The sequence below is a fragment of the Fusarium phalaenopsidis genome, assembly GCF_050370095.1.
Source record: "Fusarium phalaenopsidis strain FUZ10S chromosome Unknown contig_32316, whole genome shotgun sequence".
Lineage (NCBI taxonomy): Eukaryota > Fungi > Ascomycota > Sordariomycetes > Hypocreales > Nectriaceae > Fusarium > Fusarium phalaenopsidis.
The window spans coordinates 710,824-725,807 of record NW_028145399.1 but is presented as its reverse complement, the minus strand read 5'-3'; the positions used below and the strand labels follow the sequence as shown (position 1 = coordinate 725,807).

At 52.4% G+C, this 14,984-nt stretch overlaps 6 protein-coding genes across 6 annotated transcripts; 4 read left to right on the top strand and 2 right to left on the bottom strand.

The window, feature by feature from the left end:
- Nucleotides 1–935: 935 nt before the first annotated feature.
- LRP88_11808 (SDR family NAD(P)-dependent oxidoreductase) lies at nt 936–1,670 on the bottom strand (the record flags this gene model as incomplete). The annotated part of the gene is made up of 1 exon (XM_083248223.1): nt 936–1,670. One exon carries the CDS (start codon nt 1,668–1,670, stop codon nt 936–938), a length of 735 nt encoding a protein of 244 aa, XP_083095653.1.
- Nucleotides 1,671–3,042: 1,372 nt separating this feature from the next.
- On the top strand, nt 3,043–3,859 carry LRP88_11807 (uncharacterized protein; the record flags this gene model as incomplete). The annotated part of the gene is made up of 3 exons (XM_083248222.1): nt 3,043–3,286; nt 3,342–3,624; nt 3,679–3,859. 3 exons carry the CDS (start codon nt 3,043–3,045, stop codon nt 3,857–3,859), a joined length of 708 nt encoding a protein of 235 aa, XP_083095652.1.
- Nucleotides 3,860–5,751: 1,892 nt separating this feature from the next.
- LRP88_11806 (uncharacterized protein) lies at nt 5,752–8,283 on the top strand (the record flags this gene model as incomplete). The annotated part of the gene is made up of 1 exon (XM_083248221.1): nt 5,752–8,283. One exon carries the CDS (start codon nt 5,752–5,754, stop codon nt 8,281–8,283), a length of 2,532 nt encoding a protein of 843 aa, XP_083095651.1.
- Nucleotides 8,284–9,941: 1,658 nt separating this feature from the next.
- LRP88_11805 (uncharacterized protein) lies at nt 9,942–10,543 on the bottom strand (the record flags this gene model as incomplete). The annotated part of the gene is made up of 2 exons (XM_083248220.1): nt 9,942–9,990; nt 10,038–10,543. The coding sequence occupies 2 exons, from the start codon at nt 10,541–10,543 to the stop codon at nt 9,942–9,944; spliced, it is 555 nt and encodes a 184-aa protein (XP_083095650.1).
- Nucleotides 10,544–11,002: 459 nt separating this feature from the next.
- Nucleotides 11,003–12,823, top strand: LRP88_11804 (uncharacterized protein; the record flags this gene model as incomplete). The annotated part of the gene is made up of 3 exons (XM_083248219.1): nt 11,003–11,716; nt 11,767–12,138; nt 12,200–12,823. 3 exons carry the CDS (start codon nt 11,003–11,005, stop codon nt 12,821–12,823), a joined length of 1,710 nt encoding a protein of 569 aa, XP_083095649.1.
- Nucleotides 12,824–14,151: 1,328 nt separating this feature from the next.
- LRP88_11803 (chitin deacetylase family protein) lies at nt 14,152–14,871 on the top strand (the record flags this gene model as incomplete). Its single annotated transcript, XM_083248218.1, has 2 exons — nt 14,152–14,231; nt 14,280–14,871. The coding sequence occupies 2 exons, from the start codon at nt 14,152–14,154 to the stop codon at nt 14,869–14,871; spliced, it is 672 nt and encodes a 223-aa protein (XP_083095648.1).
- Nucleotides 14,872–14,984: the final 113 nt, after the last annotated feature.

The following is a 14,984-nucleotide window of genomic DNA, read 5'->3' as shown; positions in this document are numbered from 1 at the left end:
TAGACCTCTACTACTTCTGTATCTGGCGCTATGTTGTGCTCAAAGAGCCAGTGTGATAAGGAGGACGTAGTGCATTGGCTCCCGTGATTCTCGGCAATTATCCTTACCAAGCACAACCCTTCGCAAATCCGAGGCCTTTATATCAACCTGTTGATCGAGTTTGACTTTCTGCGCAAGGTCAAGACGTGTCGGGGGGGTCCTCGCCAATTCCTATAAAGCAGGTTTCTAATGTCCGAGACAATTTCAGCGTCGGATGAAAGGAGGCAGTTATTCCTCAGGTTAAAGGGAACTTCCAGGTATGAGCACAACGCTCATGATCAAAAGGAAGAGCTCTGGCTAGGCAATGGCCCTCACAATGAACACATCACATTTAGACTATCAGTTATCAGTAGCTGATGTACGACTGAAATGCGCATTCTGCTTGTCTTAACTAGTGATATGGCAGAACGGACTCTTCCAAAAGATTAAGGAGCGTCCGCACTCGAGCAACCGATGGTTCTGCGCCGAAAAGGACGACTATCCATCCTGCCAAGGGCCGCAGGCTTCATGGGGTTGCCAGTCGCCATGGCATGGGTCCGGCAACGTTTGCACGGGTTTGCCGCCGACTACGATATTTCTGGCCCCTTCTGGACAAAGTCGACTTACACTAGCAACCGGCTCTTTAACACCACGCACCTGGCTTGAGTTGAGATTCTTTCAAGCATGTAGGAGAGGAGGGTGTGAGGACTGGTCCGTGTAGCAATGGATCAGAACCGTGGAATTGGTTATGGGCTCAGGTTTTGATTTCACTAGCATTACACTATGGTCCTAAGCTGCGTCCCGGTTCGCCCTCTATCGTCAAATAGACAAGCAGCCCCTCCACAATGACTGAGGGACCAAGTTCTCAGGTATCTGGCAACAGCCCAAGCCTGCCACGACCGGCTGCGCGTAGCCCGTTAGATTTGCGCGAGGCCGCCGTCGACGGCAACCTCGCTGGCGGTCATGAAGCTGCTGTCCTGCGACGCGAGAAAGGCAGCCACCGCGCCGATTTCCGCTGGATCGGCCATACGCTGGAGCGGATTGAGCGAGGCGAAGACCTTCATGCCCTCCTCGCCCAGCGCTTCCTTCGCGAGCTCGGTCGCCGTCGGCCCGGGCGACAGCACGTTTACTCGGATGCCGGTGCCCTTCAGGTCCTCCGCCCAGGTCCGCGCGAGGTTACGCACAGCCGCCTTGCTCGCGGCGTAAAGGCTGAATGCTGGGGAGCCCGTGGTGCCAGCGCTCGATCCGGTTAAGATGATTGAACCGCCCTGGCCCATCAGCGGCAGCGCCTTCTGGACCGTGAAGATGGAACCCTTCACATTGGTGTCGAGGATTTCGTCACAGTGCTCGACCGTGATCTCGCCGAGCGGAAGCTGGTTTCCTGCCCCGGCATTGGCAAAGACGATATCGATGGTTCCACACTCAGCCTTGACCGCCGCGTAGAGTCGGTCGAGGTCGGCCAGATCCGAGACTGAACCCTTTACCGCGCGGGCATTGGGCCCAAGGTCGGCCAGAGCCGCGTCGAGCGCTTCCTGTCGGCGGCCGAAGATGAACACGAAGGCACCCTCCTCGATGAAGCGTTTTGCCGCTGCGAGGCCGATGCCGGTAGCGCCGCCGGTGATGACAGCCGTCTTTCCATTCAGTCTAGTCATGTTGTGAGAGTTGCACGGATCGAGGTGACTGGCTGACTGGCAGGAAACTATTATTTGAAGACAGGACCAATTGCTGATATCGTGAGGTCTACTAGGCTGTTTTTCACCATGAAGCGGTAAATGAAATGACTTGATAGAGCTGGTTTAGGGCATGAGTATCTACCTGGAATAAAAGGGTGGGAGGTACCTTTTATATAGAGACGCTACTAGCATTCTAGCAGATCTTATCTATCTTATCAATCAGGTTAACTGATTGATAATCTTTCTTTACGCGGGCGCGCGCTCCGGATATAACAGGCGCGCGCCCCGGAATATAACAAGCGCCTTGCATCTCTCCTGCGCGCGCTCCGGATGTAACAAGCGCCTTATATCTCTAGATCAGTCATAAATTGCTTTGAACTACCAGATGCGGCTTCTACCCTCACGTCTAGTTGACTAATCCTCAAGTCCAAGCTGTTGTTTACAGAGCGGGGCCACGTCTCCTGGATCTGCAGAAGTGCCAGAATCGTAAAGGAAGGATGCTCTCTCTGCAGCTGATACCACGCTGGTGAAGCTTAGATCCAGGCTATTGACTTCGTCCCTGGCCACCTTGGCTCTGCCGATTCGCCCCAATCCCTGCCATTACGATACGCAGTAGCGCCTTGTTAAAAGGTATTGAGGTCGTTGGTCATGACAAATGCTCTGGAACATGACATATCCAGCCTCCACTCCCAGCCCGGGTGGCTCTATCGGGTGAGTGGCATACATCTTCAGCTGTCCATCTGAATATGAGCAGCTAATAGTGTAAGCCTTGTTGTCAAAGATTGGCTGTGGAGCCTTGTAAGAGTGAAGAGTATGTTGGCCTCTCGCTCCGAGTGTCATATCATAGGCAAGTTGACGTTTAGCAATAGCTGCTACCCTATCTGACCCTTTCACCTCGAGGAACATATTTAGTGCTGCGGGCAGGTTATGCTGGGTAGATGGAATGATTTGGCCATAGGAGCAACGACTAGCATCATTGCTTGATTAAACACCACACTTCCATGTTGCCCCCCACGTTTAACAGAGCTAGGGCTTATGATTAGTCGTTCGGCCACCGGAGGAGACGTTCTTTACTCTCCGGCCTGACAAATTGCTTGGGCTGACAAATTGCTTGGCTGACAATATCACATCAAAGACGGCCATGACGTGCTATGGCTTGATAAGGATTAACATACGAGCCATATACCACTAGAAGTAAGAGTACAGAGTGCTATAAGTACGACTGTATCCAAGCACTCGGCTAGAAGGCTTTATGCTGAATAGGACTTGCGCCTAACTTCTCCCCTTTTGAGGCACAACCAAGTACGAAATACCCGAAGTAACTTATCCTTAGTCGATCCAGCATTAAACCATGGCCGCCAAATCCCCCGTTGTCCTCATCCTCGGCGCCGGTCCTAATATCGGCCAGGCCGTCACCCGCACCTTTGCCTCCAAGGGCTACAAGGTCGCCCTTGCTGCCCGCTCACTGAAGGAGGCCGACAGCACCGAGAACCAGCTGAACATCCCGAGCGACTTCTCCAAGACGGATGATGTGGTCAATGCCTTTACGAAAGTGAAAAAGGTGTTTGGCATCCCCAGTGTCGTCATCTACAATGGTAAGCCCTCCCTCGTCCCCCACGGTGCCGTCGCTGGCCGACTGACGCATCGCAGTCAGCGCCGTGCACTTCACCCCCGCCGACGACCCCTTCGCCCTCTCCTTTGCCGACTTCAGTGTCGACACGACCATCAACATCCACAGTGCCTTTATCGCCGCGCAACAGGCCGTCTCGGGCTTTGCACAGCTTCCGGCATCGGCCGCACGCACCTTTATCTACACCGGTAATGTCCTCAACGTCGCCATCCTCCCTAGATTTCTCTCAGCGGGTGTCGGCAAGTCGGGCGCCGCTCACATGATCTGGGTGGCCTCGGCGGCGTACAAAGACCGTGGATACAAGTAAGCCCTCGATCCGCTTCCGGAATTCGCGCCTGGGAGACTAATGACGTGAAGATTCTACTATGCCGACGAACGGAAGGCGGACGGATCGCCCAAATACCGCGTCGACGGCGACGCACATGCAAATCTCTACTGGGAACTGGCCCACGCCAAAACACAAGGCCCGTGGCTGCAGACATTCGTCCAAGGTGTGGGATATAAGAGTTTCGACACCATCTATACGCCTCTCGCGTGAGGCATTACTGACGTGGATGTTTCGGCCTCACTGACAAGTTGGGAGACTGGTGCAGGACTATCATCCTCAAGGAGTGGTTCAATAGCGTTGGTGGCTTGTTCGAGTTTAGTGGTGATAGAGAATCGTAAGTTCTTACAACGTGCTTGCAGAAGTGAAGAATACCTGCTGATTTACAATGTATACGAACAAAAAGAGACAAGAATGGCCCACCCGTGATGACATGACACAGTTCCCCAACTACTTAATACAGGTTGACTCGCCTTGAAAAGCGACGCCGCCAAATTATCACACACATGAACCCCAGAGTCAGAGCCAACGATCCAATAGTTAACCACTTGGTCACCAGCTCCACATGATCTGCCGTCCAGTTCAATAACTGCCCATCTAGCCTCTGCCACGACCGTCCCGCGGCGTGGTGAACCACAGAGTCCCCATAAAGGTCTTCAAAGATGCCCAAATTGCAGTCCTTCTCGTCGTTCAGCCATAAGTACTGCTGAAGAGCCGATGTCATCATCATCGGACCTGTCGACCAAAAGACCTGAAGATATGGCAGGAGTATCCATCTTGATGCTGAACCGCCGCGCCGCTTGGCTTCTTGAAGCGCCCAGAGAAGAAATTTCGATCCTTGTTCTGCCATGAAGAAGTGGTTACTTATCCCAGCGCCGTCCCCGGTGGGAGGAAAGAGTTCTTGGAAGCCAAGATGTTGTAGGCAAATTAGGCCGTTGACTGACATTAAAAAGGCGTCTAAATCCGCATACACGCCTCCCTCTGCATGCACTACCACAAGCCTGGCCATATCTGCCCGTTGAATATTCTCCGGATAACTCTCATAGGTCGACCAGAGCCAAGTGTAGTTCGTCTTGATGAGCGAAACGACATCGTCCTCGGTCCATAGCTTGACGGTGTAGTTCAAGGGTTCCAACGCCGTCTTCCAAGATTCATGTGATGCTTCAGCTGGGTAGGAGCTGACGTCGGCTGTCTTCCAAATCTGATGGATTACGTTGGGAATGAAAAGTGCAGATTGATAATGCGTCTCGTTTGCCGAGTCGGGAGGAGGGACTTGGCATTTCTTGACCGTCTTGGCCGTCGCTGATCTTGGCTCGGCTTCGACATTGCTGTTGGCGTAGCTCAGAAGATGGAGAAAGACAAGCGCGGCAAGAAGGACAGGTGTGAGTAGGAGGGTCTTGTGCAAGCCCCTTCGCAAATGCTTCTGCATTATCCACAACAAAACCAGGCAGAATGAAGAAAATGAAAGTGCAAATCTGCAGAAATGACGAGAGAAATCAAGGGTCCAACGCTAGATTCAGAGAAAGGGCTGAAGTGGACACAAGATCGCCCTGCTTCAGGTGGAATGCACTTTGTCTCAAACATATTGAGAAGGCGCCGCCCATTCATTTGTATCACCCCCATTCGCTTCGTGTAGTCACTCAAACGACACTGCCAAGGCCATCGTGAACCAGGAATATCAAAGAAGAAGCCTGTGATACGCCTGTTGGTTAGAGAGCCAAGACGGTAGTTTGGGCATCACGTTGGCGGGCATCACAGTGTGACACCGCCTCTGTAACCACTTTGCTCCCTTTTTCGCTTTTTTCTGTCACGGGGCAACGGGCTCAGCCTGCCACGTATCGACGCCTCGATACCAATCAGGCAATTTGGTCGCGATGGCTGCTAGGGCTGAGGATTCTAGACCTCGAGCTGAGGTGGGCGGAGCAAGCCCCCGAGGCAGAGTGGTAGACCCTGGCTGTTAGTGGCTGTTAGTGGCTGTCAACTGTCAGGGACCCCTGCCTCGCTAAAATAAACCTCCAAGTGGCAGGGCACGTGACACGACCCCACCACCTGTGAGACCACCTCCACCCGCATTCAACTACCGGATGTAGACACGTTCAAATGTCATGATGCAGCCCAGACAAGATTTTCGCTTTGATCCTTTTAATTCCGACCAAGATCTCGACATCCCTGATGGCTTTGACGATGGAATCCCTAACGGAATCGATTGGTCCAACCCCCAGAGCTTCCTCCAAGCCATGGGAGGTCCCATGCCCAAGATGCCCTCCCCTGCAGAGGTCCGGCGCGAGGCCAAGGGAAGATCTCGCGATATCTTCGCCGCTTACGATACTCTGAGCAAGATACTCCAGCGACATGAGGCCACGATCCAGAAGAGATGGTCCAAGAAGACAAGGCAACAGAGGCTGCAGATCCTCCTCAATGCCTGGCCAGGAATGCCAGTCTCTCACCGCCCAGACTTTGAAGCCTTCCGAAAAGAATCCAAGGAGCAGCGGGAGAGGGGGACCAGATACAAGGATCACTTCATGTGGCCCTATATCAACCAGGAGGATCTCTCTCAGCCGAAAGTGATGCCATTGCTGCTCAATTCCAGAGGCCGTCATCCTCCCCCGGCGTTCGCTGCGGCCGACAACGACGCCGTGCATCTTGGTCTCGTATCCAGAGCATTGGTCCCCATATTTCTCAACCAGTATGTGTTGATTCTCCATGGGGCCACCACAGCAGATGAATACGGAAAACTGATTTCATGGGACGATCATCCTGATGCCTTTGACTGGATGCACACGCGAAAGCAGTTCCTCCCGGGAGAGGGGCTTCTTGTCCTCGAGGTGCAAGATCGTCTGATGAAATTTCTTGTCGACTGCTGCCATGAGATCCTTCACGAAATCCCGGAAGCCGACTTGATCAGTGATGCATATGCCGTTCAACCGGAACCCCCTCTCAAGACGGACAACGACTCCTCCGGGTTCGCATCGCTGGCAGTAATGGCCGCAGAAGCTCCGTACAGACTCCCGGAGCGTCTTGATCTGACAAGGCTCGAGTCTTTGCTCGAAGCCAAGAAGTCGGCAGCAGAGGATCACGTTTGGGCTCTTCGTGAGGATCCTGCCTACTTCGCCCATCAGTTCCTGGAGATCCAGGATCACCGACAGGAGATGCTCAAAGATACTCAAGGACGTTCACACCCTGTAACTGACAAACGGCGGGAACATCTTCTCTGGGCTCGGATCACTGGGACCATCCTCACTGATGCTTACATCAGTCTCGAGTCCTTTACTGAGCTTCATCGACAAGCCCAGCATCTGCGCATTCTTCAGAACAAGTACAAGGCGGATATATCACCCACAAAAGACTTGCCAGAGGAGTACCTGGTCGGTCTGCTCCGGTTTAGGTACTTTCTTGAGCAGACAGCAAAAGGCCCCATGGGGCAGCTCAAGATGGTGACTGCTTCATCACCTCCCATGCACAAGTTCTTTGTCCGCGAACCCCCAGTGGACGCCGATTCGACAAAGATACTGGTCAGGCTAAAGGCTGGGGTCAAGAGGAGCAAGGTCGAGGAACATCTGATCTGGCTCCTGCAGACTTTGTGGGAAGATGACTATAACCTGTTCTTGGCCGGCCTACCTCGCCTCATGGATGAGCTGGAGCGTCTACTACAGTCGAGTCCCGAAGCGGACGCATTGATATCAGCACAAGTGATCAAGATCCTCGGTGATTTGTCCATCATGGCTCAGTGTTCGAGGCAACTTGACCTCTACCAACCATGGGCTCAGACGTTTGAAAACGCATCAGTGGAACATCTGGATAGCTTCAAAGCGGAACACATCCAGTGGGGGGAGCCCTGGGCGCAGCTTCTTCCTGCCATCAGGGAGCAGAACCTGGCCAGCGTTGGGAGACTCGCTGAGCCTTCTAGGGGCAAGTTTACATACCCCTTTGACAAACGCCGGACGAGGGAGACGGTGAATGCGTTGCGGAGAGCAGAGGCCAACCTGGATGCCGTTTGGACCAAGATCGATGAGCTTTTGCGGTCCAAGGTGCCGCAGCTGCAAGGAACAGAAGTTCATCGCTTCCTTTCGAAGCCGCGCATGCTCCGGAGAACTGCTGAGTGGGTTGAACCGACGGCGCCGACGACAGACAAGAAGGTCGCGGATCCTGACCTCGATATCTTGAACCGACCACTTTCGAATGTGTTTTTGGATCATTCGGAGGATAAAGTCCAGGGATCAAAGGCCCAACCAAAGGTCAAGACCAAGACCAAGGGCGTCTCATCCGCAACACCTGCCGCTGCGCCTGAGGCTCCTGAACCTGACAACACGGATCCCCAACCAACATTCCACGTTGACGCTCGAACGCTCAAAGTATTCCGCACCCTATTCTTCAACCCCGAGGTAAACTCGACTCCCGGCTCGGTTCTTTGGAACGACTTCCTCCACGCGATGGTGGCCACGGGCTTCCAAGCAGAGAAGCTCTACGGCTCTGTCTGGCAGTTTTCGCCCACCACGTTGGATGTGGAGAGGAGCATCCATTTCCATGAGCCTCACCCCAAGGGTAAGATTCCTTTCGAGGTGGCTAGAAGGCATGGAAGACGGTTGACAAGGGCGTATGGTTGGTTCGGGGGCATATTTGTCTTGAAAAAGAAGTAGAGCCGTGCTCTCTTTAAATATTGGAAAGCTGCTAGAGAGATGCATTTGAATCTATGCAACATGTATTTCCAGGATGTCCTTCAGAGATGTAGTATTCAAGGCTAACAGAAAGGAGAAGGGCCGTGAGTAAGATGATGACCATTGATGTATCACCAGAACCCCTACCCGTTGCCTTCTTCCTCTTGTTTCTGGCGTTGAGAACTGTTTTGGTCCCCTTCCTCAAAATCGTCGCGCATGGCAAGGGAGCTATGCAAAGTCGATCCACTGTCAAGATCCTCTCAGTGGCCAGTCGGGGTTGGCAGGAAGATTGATCGATAGGTCGTACAATGCACGACATGGGGCATCAACGACTACGAGACACTATGGGACCTGTCTTTGGAGATCATAGTTCATAAGAAGGCATCAGGCCTTGACTTGAAGAGCCACTGCGTCAACTCTGAGCTGCTCAGGCTTCCTGGATGGGTGGTTCCCTTCGAACTCGATTGATGAAAACAGGTCGCCGTGGTGGCTGGTTCACGAGAGAACTCGGCTCCCAGTTTGAGTGAGTCCTGTACGCCTGTTTGCTCTCCAGCAGGGCGGGTCGCCCGGAGTGGACATAAGGGCCAGCACGAGACAGCAAAACTGCATCCGGATCGTATCCTGGCCTAATGACTGATGGGCGCCTGATCATTATCTTCAATGGCGAGTCCAAAAGAAGCTACCAGCCACAATAGCCAAAGACATAGTTATCAACCTACGACGGCATCAAAAACTAAGACCGTAAAACACCGTAGCCTAGTTACTTTGACCTTTTATGGCGGTAGCGATCGAAGGACCTCCGTTTAATGCTTCCATGGCTGCCGCCACAAAAAGTCAAAATAATGAGGTTACGGTGTTTTACGGTATTGGGTCTTGGTGCCGTCATGTATGGATGCCCGATCAGAGTCATGGAATTGGCAGTTGTTTCTTTGCTCGTGGTGGACTGAAGACAGTCATTTAACTAGTTGTTCAGTAATTCGGTAGTATGCGGATGTCATGTTTTCAGTTCTCTTGTTGCGGATCGGGCGGATATTCGGTCACTCCTTCTTTGAGGCGATACGGTGTTCTCTCCAATGCTTGGTTCTGGTGTATAATGTTTAGTTGATGGTCGAGTCGAACTAGGATTCTGGCTGCTCGATTTCCTCCTCTTGGTGTTAGAGCGCGACGGGGATTGCGGGGACAGTCTTCGAGGGGCTTCTTTAGCTGCGGATTTTGGATGAACGGGTGATAAATATGGCTGGGGATCGAGAGTTGGCGGTATGTCCGTGTTTTGGTCGACAAAATTGTCTGCGCTATGCTTGTTGCGTTGGGAAGAGAATTCAGAGACATCGTCTTCACGACTCGTCTCTTCCGAAACGCCAGACGTATCTGCCTCATCATGTTCCATGTCGTAGATAGATTGCGGGCGCGGACGTTTCACTTGCGGCGAGTCGTCGGTGTCAAAGTCCACAGAGTGTTTCCTCTTTCGTCTTATGGGCGTCTCGGGCGCACATGATTCGGGTGGCAGCGTTGTCGAGTCTCTTCCAAATGTTGTCGAAGGCGGGCACTCTCCATCACCTTCTGGTGGTGATGGAGGCAACTCAGCATGCTCTAAATCGCGGGAATCGGGGGTCGATGGCTTCAAGCTAGCAGCTAGGCCTTTAAGCAGCGAGCTTCGGGCGTTGCGCTCTTCGGACCGCAGGAACATATCTGTGATCAAGTTAGCCTCCCTTGCTACACATGCGGCGGCAGCAGACTGACCCAGAGATGGCATCATGCCCTTTTCATTGGGCGCCAGAAGCGATGCGCAAAATGCGACAAGGCAGTCTAGACTGGCATAGCGCTGGAGGCGTAGACGATGGAACCGTTGGTTCTCAGCGAGTCGAGTGTAGCCCGAAAGGTGAAAGACGCCGATCTTGTCTTGCATATCCTTGAGTTCATCCAACCTCTGATCTCTTCTCTTCTGGAGGCGGGCGCAGAAGTCCTCTTTGTCAAGAGCCTGGCGTGCGATCTCGTTGACGTCGTGGTGGAAGGCGTCGGGGTCCTGGATGAACATGGGAACAGTGTTGAAGCGCTCGTGGAGGTCTCCAAAGAGGTCGTCTTCGTCGAGGTCGACTTTCCAAAACGGCCACCGGTACTCGGCCTGCTCTTCGAAATTGACGCGTGGGGGTTTTCGCCACGGCATGTTGACGGTGCCTGTCACGGTGGTGATGATGATTGTGATGGTGATGGCAATAACGGTGGCATTGAGTTGTGGAGCCATGCGATGGAGCTTGGAGAGTTGGCGGCCTAATATTAGCCCGGTCCGAGCATCGACCAGCCACTTGGGTGAAGGAATAAACGAGGCACCAGAACGCAAACCACTCTAACTCGGTTCGAATATCACCATAATACATAACGAAGCTTACATAAAATAATACAAAGATAAAGAAAAGATATTATGAGATGAGTTAAATATTGTGTTAATAGATTCTTTATATGTTTAAGTGTATTTCTACATAATACTTTAGATATTGGATGCCGAGCCTTGTGACTTTGTGTCAGTATCCCTCTTTTTTGTCACCTGTTAGCCAGTCACCATTGCGTGAAAGTCGAGCATGGAGATCCAATCAACGCCGTCCTTTTGTGACCTTCTGAGGCGGCGCATGGCGTCAATCAAGAGCTGATACATAAAAGTTGTTCCCCATGCATCGCCCCTCAAAGGATACCCAGCGCTGGCATAATGTCCAGAACGGCGCCGTCTGAAGATAACGGCTCCGCAACGAACCCATTTTCGTCTGGTTTCTTCGAAGCCCGTCTCACCTCGGACCATGTTAACGATGCCGCACTGGCTGAGCCAGCCGCCCGTGAACCCCTTGGCGCGCCGATTGCGATACAAGACCTATCCCTCAGTGAGATACCAGCTAGAGCCGAGAATGCTCGCCTCGTCATATCTCCGCGTGGGCCCCCGCCACTAGATGACAGTGAAGCACTCGTGCCGTTCGGTCACGGAGAGCTGCTCGCTGTTCTACAGTCTTCCAAGTCGGCCTGGTTTTCCCTCACCTTGGCCGCCGACATTCAGTGCACTTTCTACTACGACCCAGCAAGTGACAACCTTGTTCTGCGAAACTCAAGTCGGCAGCCAATACAAATTAGCCCCATTCAGGATGACGATGGCGACGATAGCACCACTGACCCGAGCCTGTACACCCTGGAGTATCGCGATGTTCACGTTGTTTCACCTGGCCCGTGGAGGATATCGTCAGCTAAGTCGTCCACTGTGCTTGTTGATTTCCTGGTCCTCCGTCGGCGATACCTTCTCGAGACGCAAACGGGAGGAACGCAGCCTGGGTCGAAAAGGAAGGACGTCCTGTCGATCGGAGCTCCGGCTAAGAGACATCGAATTGAGACCGAGAGCATTGATCAGAGCATAGTACTAATTAGCAAACCACCCAACGTAAGCGATGTAAACTCCAGCACTTATCTAAGCGTATTTGACCAATTCAGCCCTCTCAGAACCCGAGAACAGAGTCACCCCAACTGGAACTTGTCCGTACCGGCAACCCCCTGATCACCCTTCAGCCTGGGCAAGCGGTTTTTGTCACAGCCCCGGGAGAAGTCCCTTCAGCTGGAAATCATTCCCACAAGGAGGCTGTCGCTTCATATACTCAAGCTATGCCTGAGAGCTATTCACTCCTCCATCTGCGCGACATTGCTAGCACCAAGGGGTTTGCGTCCGTCTTCAGGGCTCGCCACGGCGTATTTGGCGATACAGCAGTCAAGGTTATCCGGACCAAGCAAGCTTCGCAGTATTCTTATATTCCGACCATGGCTCAGAACTGGAAGCATGAAGAACAGATCCTGCGGAAAGTCAAACATGTCAGTGAATTATACGATATATATTCCGACCACGTATGTATCCATTACTAACACTATGAAGCCGTCTATCATCAGGTTTTTCGGGTCAGATGCTCGTCTCTACTCCATATATATGGAGCATTTGCCCTTCCCAGATCTTAATGCGTGGAGGAACCGACCCCATGATCACTATTTTGTCGGTAATGCCGATGATGCTGAGCGGATCCTTCGTGATATGGCATCAGCTCTCGAATATCTCCACGGGCAAAACATTCAACACAACGATATCAAGCCGGGGAACATTCTCTACGACCGTGAGCGTGGTCCTGTCCTCATAGACTTTGGCCTGGCATCTTCACACGACGGGCAGCTATGTACCGGCGGCACACCATGGTACGTGCCACGCGAGTTCATCGATGATCTAGAACGGGGGCCCAAAAGTGACGTTTTTGCCCTCGGCGTGACCATGCTATATCTTCTGAGAAAAACTCCGTTGCCTGATACCACGCAGCGTGGTTGGATAATCTACAAGGCTCCCCGGGACAGTTCGGAGACGACGCTCATGGAGGAATGGTTATCAAAAGTGGTGACAATGCGGGCTGAGCTCGATGAGACTGATCATGTTGAGTCTTTGGTAAGTGACATGCTCAGCCCTCTGTCTCGAGATAGAAAGTCCGCAAGAGAGATTGTGGAGGCGATGGTATAAAAACTGTGAGAAGTTGCGGGGTTGGAGCAGCAAATAGCAACAGGCGAGGGATAAAAGAGAGAGCATCCAAGTTATAGGCTTACCTAGGAGTTTAGCTTTAAAGGGCTTAATAGCTAGAATTACTTGATACTTGATATACTATTGTTATCTACAATGACGACAAGAAGCCATCACCCACAACAGCAAAAGAGACAGTTATTAATATGTAACGGCATTAAAACCCAGTGCCGTAAAACACTGTAAATTACTATATACTAATGGAGAATCTGCCAATTTATATTGCTTTCAAGCTCTAGTACTAAGCTCAAAGTAAGATATTAACAAAGATATATTTCAACGACATCGCTTCCGCTGCGAAGCTCGCCTTTTTCCTTTTCTATCCTTGCCAAGACCGGACAGCTGGGCTACAAGGCACTGGGGGAGTGGTGGTCAGCGCAGCCTGACCAAGTGTGCCTGAATGAGATCATCAAGGCTCATAACATTACCACAACCTGGTTTCCAACATGGGCAAACAACTGTATTAGAACTCGTCTAACTATATCCCGCATCGTCGTCCAACTCCCGGGCATGAAACCATCCATCCTACGATGCATAGCATGAAGCCGTATACTTTGGCACTATTCATCCATATCTGACTCGGCGGTCCTGTCGTAGATGTAATTCTGTTGAAACTTTTGCCCGTTCGAGGTCGGTCTAGCAGGGGACAACCTTGCTTTGCTTCTTAGTTCTGGGCTTGAGGTACCTAGAATCCGAGCGGGAAAACAACCAATCAATGGGTGACCGAAAGGCCGAGCCTGATCTAAAATCATTGGACGTGAACAGCTTGTTGGTTTGTCGGTTGCAGCGAGGAGGCCCTCAGCCGCTCTCGCTACCAAGCAAGATGAAGCCAGGTGGCGGTTTCGAAGATAATCCCTCAAGCCTCCATGATAGGGGTGTAGAAAGATCCAGTTGCCGCCTTCGAGTCAATGGCGCTTGGTCGTTTAGCAATGCGGGCGTTTCTGTTAGCCGCTGGCTGCACCTGATTCCGTCCTATCAATTACAGCAGCCGAAAATAAGGCTCCAGAGGTGGAAAACTTGATTGGGGAATATGCAAAGGAGGCTTGAGTTGTGAGTCGCCTATGGCCACTGTCACATTCAATGCATGCAGGCCTCAGCTTCGGCTCAGCCGTCCGTCAACTCTGGTCACTGGAACTGTATTGCGGTCTGATTACTAAAGTTCCAGACCAATCAACCTGCTGCATGGCTACACCCAACCTGCACCGTGATCACACATCCATTTGCTTCTTGAATCTCGCGGATTCTCTTGCTCTCAAGGGGATGCTCTAGACATGTTGGCCGCTCTGTTCATGGTCTGGGCCTTGGCCACTCCCCTCTACTTCGTTTACAAGCCCCCGTCAGCTCTTATCCGGTATTTTCAATCACGATAGCCAGATGTGCTGTGGTCCGTCAAAACCAGCAAAAAGGTGATCGCGCTCACCATCGATGATGCGCCATCCGAGCACACTCAAGAAATCCTTGACGTCTTGCGGGAGAACGGAGTCAAGGCAACCTTCTTTGTCATCGGCTCCCAAGCGGTCAGCCAGGAGGCGATGCTTCAGAGCCTGATCCGCAGCGGCTGTGAGCTGGGCAACCATGCGATGCACGACGAGCCGTCGCGGTCGCTGAGCACTACCATGTTGACGGAGCAGATCCAGCAGGTCGAAGAGATGCTGGACGCGTCATATGCCGCCGTCGAGGGAGCCTCGTCCCCGGCTCCCCGGTATTTCCGACCTGGGTCAGGCTTCTTCAGCACCGCCATGCGACAGCTGGTGGGCCGTCTGGGCTACCGTCTCGTGCTTGGCAACATCTACCCGCATGACCCGCAGATCCCATACGCAAATGTCAATGCGAGCCACATCTTGAGCATGCTGCAGCCTGGTGGCATCATCATTTGTCACGATCGGAGAAGCTGGACTGCACCGATGCTCCGGAAAGTGCTCCCGGAAATGAAGAGGAGAGGTTATGAAGTGGTGACCATCTCGCAGTTGCTGAGGGAGGAAGCGAGCTGATTGACTATGGGAGCGGGATGAACTGAGGCAGAATAAAGAAGTGAGCTGGGAGTTTGAGATTTGGGATCACGAGCAATGATGGGGACTGCATCTCATTTGTACGACACTTGGAA